The 6,239-nt window shown below is 45.3% G+C and overlaps 1 protein-coding gene across 1 annotated transcript; it reads left to right on the top strand.

The window, feature by feature from the left end:
- Positions 1-920: 920 nt before the first annotated feature.
- Positions 921-2,936, top strand: LOC124077529 (cornifin). Its single transcript, XM_058571857.1, has 2 exons — positions 921-1,037; positions 2,287-2,936. Exon 2 carries the CDS (start codon positions 2,306-2,308, stop codon positions 2,621-2,623), a length of 318 nt encoding a protein of 105 aa, XP_058427840.1. The 5' UTR covers positions 921-1,037; positions 2,287-2,305; the 3' UTR covers positions 2,624-2,936.
- Positions 2,937-6,239: the final 3,303 nt, after the last annotated feature.

Raw genomic sequence — 6,239 nt, 5'->3', positions numbered from 1 at the left:
GAATCTGAGGATGTCCAAGAAGTATCAAGGACAGTTATCCAGCAAGTCCAAGAAACATTTAGGTGAGCGGGGCCATGCAACACCCAGGGCTGAAGGGTGCTTTGGATTCTCCAAAGATGGGCCCGATTTCAGGGCGGGTATTGCAGGTGGACCTAGATCAATGGCCTCAGTTTTATCCTGTCTCAAGCAAAATCAGCGTTGGTTTGAGGGCTCAGGGCATCCCAGCTCCTGTTGCTGCATTGCACCTGGAGAAGGGATCCCCACGAGAGGCAGGGTCTTCAGGGCCTGCTGTCACATGAGATAGAACCGGTGGCTGGATTGGAAAGACCAGGCTGCTTTGGAGCTGAGAGTCGGTCTGTCCTGCCGTCTTTTCACTGCCGGCTCTCCCCGTCCCTGGTGGGAGCCCCTCTGCTCTTCTACTGTCTTTTGAGTCTCTTTGGGGAGAGAAACCTCAACAGAGCCAAAATGATCATTTTAACTTTTCCTTTCCCTCCCAGGCTTGAGTGATCTAAGTGATGAATGAACAGTCACCACTCTTTCCACTTGGGGCAGCCCAAGCCACCGTGCTGATGGCCTCCAAGCAACATATGATTATTTCCACATTAAGCCACTCAACTAGCCTCGCCCTTGTTAAGAATTAGCATCTTCCAGAGGACAGGACTGTTTCCTCCTCCAACATCCCCAGAGCCCTTTTCTTCACATTCTTTCAGCTGATGCCACCCACCCTCCCTATAAACCCCAGACCTGAGTACAAAGGTTACTGTCAAGGTTAAAGTTCAGGTGACTGACAGCAAATGCCCAGGAAAAAAAAAAAAAAAAACAGGTCACATTGGTAGTTTCATCACAAAAGCTGAGCCAACAGGTGGATGCAGCAACTGGGTGAATCATGCCTGACAGGTAAGAGAGGAAGACAGGGTAGCCCCAAAGATCCCATTTCCTTGAGGCAGGGCATGTTCCCTGCATAAAAAGCCAGTTGGTGGAGGGCACCGCCTCAGATCCCGCTGACCATACTGCCTGTTCTTCTCTGCACACCCCAGGTGAGTCTCTTGGAACTTTTGATCATTCTCTCTAGGCATTTGATTTGATTGAACTGCGTTGACATTTCTGATGTCTTCTCTCTGCCCTCTACTGAAAGCTGATCATGGTCATGCAGTCTGTCCAGCTGAATTACAGACTCCAGCCAGAGCTTTGTTTTAAAAGTGATCATGATTTGGACTTGAAGGGACTTTAGTGTCATTGGTTCTGCCCCATCTGATCTCCATGTGTTAGTAAGAAGGGGATTAACAGGTCCAAGGACCGAGTAGAGTAGCACATTAAAAACTGGAACCGGGTCTACAGCACCTCGGTTGGCATAATTCTTTCTTTAGTCATCATTTTAATACCTCGGATCTTTATTCTCTCAATAAATATTTTCATTATCAGAATTGCATTTTACTCATTTAAAAATGTTGTTATAACAGTTGATTTTTAAAATTCAGCTTTAACAGTGTATAAATTACATACAATATGAATTCACCAATTTTAAATGTATAATTCAAGCTCTTTCCCAAAGTGATTGCATCATTTTACCTTCTCACCAGCAATGTATGAAAATTTAATTCCTCCACAGTCTTGTTATCATATGGTGTTAGTAACCAAAATTAAAATATCAACAAATATTTTTAAAAACTTATTATATTTGGCATTTAGGCTGCTAAAAAATAATTGAGGCAACAGGGAATTCACTTCATAAACTACATTTTATTCAGGAGAATAAGAACTAAAGCCCAAGCAGGAAGTTATCAGTGTCTGTTGATGAGGGCAAAGTGCTATAACAGTTGGAGGAAATAGAAATTTCTGGAGGGCTTGCTCTAGAAAATTCCCCAGAAGTCCATCGGAGGTGATGTGCAGTGGTGGTGTAGTATTTGAAAGCACTTGAGGCAGAAGTGTCTGGGAGCCAAGAGACAAGTGTGATCATGTGGCGTTCAGGAGAGGTCAGAGTGGCCCTAAAGGTGGCGAGCCATTCTAATTATGAGTAGGTGGGTTGGCTTTGTCTCTCTCTCTGATAACGTCACATTTCTGAGTCTCACTCTGCCGGCGGGAGCCTCTGCTGAGCTGGGCTGTGCGGCTAATGAGCTTTAAGGTGTGCAGCAGGAAAGCCCAGCTCAGTGCTTTTGAGTCCCTCCTCCAAAGACTCAGAAACCATCCAAGTATTCTTTGTTGGGCAAAGAGAGAAAGAAGAACCTGTGCTTCTTAAGGGATGGTTTCTGAGTTATTTCCTGCTCTCATCTTCTGTTCTGTCTCCAGGCCCAGCCTTCACTGAAGCATGAGTTCCCAGCAGCAGAAGCAGCCCTGCGCCCCACCCCCTCAGCTGCACCAGCAGCAGGTGAAGCAACCTTGCCAGCCTCCACCCCAGGAACCCTGTGTTCCCAAAACCAAGGAGCCCTGCCACCCCAAGGTGCCTGAGCCCTGCCACCCCAAGGCGCCTGAGCCCTGCCACCCCAAGGCGCCTGAGCCCTGCCACCCCAAGGTGCCTGAGCCCTGCCACCCCAAGGCTCCTGAGCCATGCCACCCCAAGGTGCCAGAGCCCTGCCCCTCAACGGTCACTCCAGTGCCAGCTCAACTGAAGACAAAGCAGAAGTAACATGGTCACAGGCACGCCTCTGAGGAGCCCACCACCAGATGCTGAACCCCTTTCCCATTCTGGCTTTCAAGTTCCGCCCATCGTATATACGCCGTGCTGTATCACCTAAGTCACAGTCCCTCTCTGATTCGCAACCCAAAGCATGGGCTAGGAAGCTTTCCTTCCTAAACTTTGGGGCATCTAAGCCTCTGAATTAGGCAAGGGATGGGGGAGCTTGGCACCTGAGCTGGGTTTAGCTGCTCAGAATTTGTCTGAAGAGGGACTTAAGGGGAAAACAGGTGAACCAGTTCTGTCATTGTCCCCATTAAAGTCCCTTCATCCCTCTCCTGACTGTGTGCGTCATTGTCTGACTGCTCTTCTTTCCTTTTCCTCATGAAGTGGGAGTTGTGTGTGGAAGCAGGAGGGGAGAGCGGGGCTTTGTTCAGAAGGCATCACTCCTGACGCTGGGCGCTGGGCGCGTGGGAGGTCCTCACCGCTGAGCCTGAGGGAGGAACATCGTCCCGTGCCACACAAAGGCTGCTGCTTTGGGCTCTCCCCCTGCTGCTCAGTGAGTCACACTGGAGTTCGGTTAGTACTTGTCCCAGCTGAGCCAGGGGTGCCTGTGCGTCAGGTGACAGGCACTCTCACCCCGAGTGCCCTACCTCCAAATCTGACTTCTTCAAACAACTCCTATTTATTTCAAGGAACTTGGTGGCTGCGTATGAGTCTGCTCCTCCTCGTTTATTTCTTCTGGGGAACCCAAAATTCCACTCTTGTTATCTCAGTCCATCCTCTCTGTTCTCTGAGTGCCCCTTCTGTGCCAGAAAGGGGATAAGGAGAACCCATGGTACCTTCCAGGGACACTACCATCTCCTAGGGACATTCTTCACTCCCCGCCGCCACCCCTCATTCAAACACCCACACAACCAGACCTGGCCTCCTCACAGAGCAACACGCAAAAGCTGGTCCACTGGAATCCCAAGGCAGAGACCTTTTGTACACATATTGTAGTGAAAACCACAGGAAATGGAGATTGTTAAGCCCACCCACATCTTCCTAGAGTATAAGGAGACATGAAATGAAACAAAACAGACACTAACAGGGCATCAATATGTGTGTATATACTGGCATAAGATTGACACTTTTTTAATTTTTATTTTTAATTGATGCATAATAATTGTACATATTTATGGTATACAGTATGATGATTCAATGCATGTGTGCAATATATAATGATCAAGTCAGGGTGATTAGAATTTCAACTTATGTTTTTTTTTCATATTTGGGGACTTTGAACTCTCTCTTGCAGTTTATCCTAAAATATATAATTTCTAATGTAAACTATAGTCATCCTACTCTGTTATAGAACATTGGAGCTTATGTTACTGGGGACAAAGCACATTGCCCCGTGGTGCTATAAAAAGAAACATATTTTCCCTAGATTGGAAAATTAACTAATGAAAATATTATCAGCATTTGGTAAAACTCAAGCCATGGAGATTCTTTGATTCTTTTTCCCTGATTACATTCTTTAAAATTATACTATTTGAAAAACATTTACTTAGAAGTCTTTTTACCCTATGTCTTCTTGCTTAAGTGATAAATGAGATTTACCATCACATCCAAGTGAGCATCTTCTAGTACCACAACCAACTAACCAAAAAAGCAAATAGTAGAGGGTCTGTTCTACAAAATGAAATTGACCAAGTCACACTACACACATGTATGAATATATCACAGCAAACTCCACCATTTTCTATATCTGTAAAGCATATCTATAAAGTTCATCTATAAAGCACCAATTTAAAAAGCAATGAATTGAAGGAAGACCAGTAGAGTAAAGGAAGAGGAACAGAGAGGAAATACTGGGGGCTGAAATGAGCAAATTATACTCTTTGTGCGTCTGATTATGTCAGAACGAACCCCACTATTATGTATAACCATACATACTAATAAAAACATTTAACAATGTCTTCTGATTAAGCTATTTGTATTAGCCTAGGGTAGCTGCAGTAACAAACGGTCCCTGTTGCTGTTGCTCAGTTCAGTAGAAGTTGTTTATTCCTGGTGTCCAGGGTGGATTGGCAAGGTCTTTGCTCCAAACAATCATGAAGGGACCCAGGTTCCTTTCCTCATATGCTCTTGCAACTTCTGAATGCCTTATTTTCCTCTGAATTCAGGCACAAGAATAGGGAAATATACTAAATATGGAGAATGCATCCCTGCATTTATCCACTTGGAATCAAAAATGATATATGTCCTTTCTGTTCACAATGGCTTGGGTAGAACCTGGTCACACTGGCCCTATCTACCTTATCAAGTCCAGAAATACAGGTTACTGGTGTTCCCAAAGAGAAGAGGAAAACGTAAATGTCAGTGAGCCCGATAAGCTTCTGCCATAGTTCACACTTCTGGTCCTGAAATGTCTATTGACTCCTCTTGTCTCAGAAGCAGAACACAATTCCCCAAGGGGGTGGTGGGGTGGGAGCCAGATTCCAGCTAGACCAAAACATAAGGTCTCAGGGTGACGTGGAATTCCCTTCATCATGCCTTCCTAGAACAACTGAAGGCTCAGCAAACTACAAAACAAACAGGTGAAACAATTCTTCCTGTTGCCTAGTGCCGCAGTCTGGCTGGGCACAAAAACAAACCGGGAGGTCACAAGCCACTTGTAGGTTCAAACAGGAACGACTTTATTGATTTATTTATTTTAGGTTCAAACAGGAACTACTTTTATTGCCAGAACCCCATGGGAACACCACCGGAACTCAACCAAAACTCCACAAGAACCAACGGGAACTCCGCAAGAACTCAAAAGTAGCGGGCACCCGAGGTAGCAGGAGCCGCCTTATTGCCCGACAGCAGAGGTTTATATACACAACTGAATACACAGCTTGTTTCAATTTAGCATCATCCAGTTACAGGAATCAGTCATTATCTTAATAATTATACACAGCTTAACTTAATTATCATCATCTTAATGGCTCCCTGGCGTTACTTCTCAACCACTCCTTCTGGCAAAATGCCAGGCGCCATCTTGACTTGGTTGTGGCTCTCAACAACCCAGCATCCAACAGTGGTGTGGGCATGGACAATCTGACCAGAAACTACCACGTGCAAAGGAAAGTAAGAGGAGACAAATGGCAGTCACCGGACTTCTGTGTTCTGAAATCCACCTGGGCAGGCACAGGGAGGCCACCTTGTCCCCCAACACCAGCATTCCTGTGGTGGTTCCTTGTTAAGGTCTTGTTCTGCCTTTACCTGTCATCCTGGGACTATCGACTGGGCGCTCCTTGGTCAGTTCACCTGTGTGCTCACTTTACCTGTGGTCTTAAGGCTCTTGAGAACATGTTTCTGTTTGTGTGTGTGTGTTGGAGGATTGTTCTGTTTTGTTTGTTCTTTTGAGAATCCAGCCTCTGATTATTATGGGGATATCATTCCTCCAAAACTTAATAAACTTCTTCTAAACCAATAAACTGAGATGGTTTCTTCCAGTCGGTTCTACATGCCAGTAATTATATACCCAAATTTCTTTCCCAGACAAAATTCTTATGTTGTTTGGCTTACTTATGTTATTTCTTGTTTATTTGCTTTCTTTTCGTCACATCTTTCTTTCTCCATCACAGCTTCTTTGACA

The sequence above is a fragment of the Marmota monax genome, unplaced genomic scaffold, assembly GCF_021218885.2.
Source record: "Marmota monax isolate L192 unplaced genomic scaffold, Marmota_monax_Labrador192_F-V1.1 WCK01_AAM20220418_F8-fsc00108, whole genome shotgun sequence".
Lineage (NCBI taxonomy): Eukaryota > Metazoa > Chordata > Mammalia > Rodentia > Sciuridae > Marmota > Marmota monax.
The sequence above is the reverse complement of the archived record's forward strand: the minus strand, read 5'-3'. Positions and strand labels throughout refer to the sequence as shown.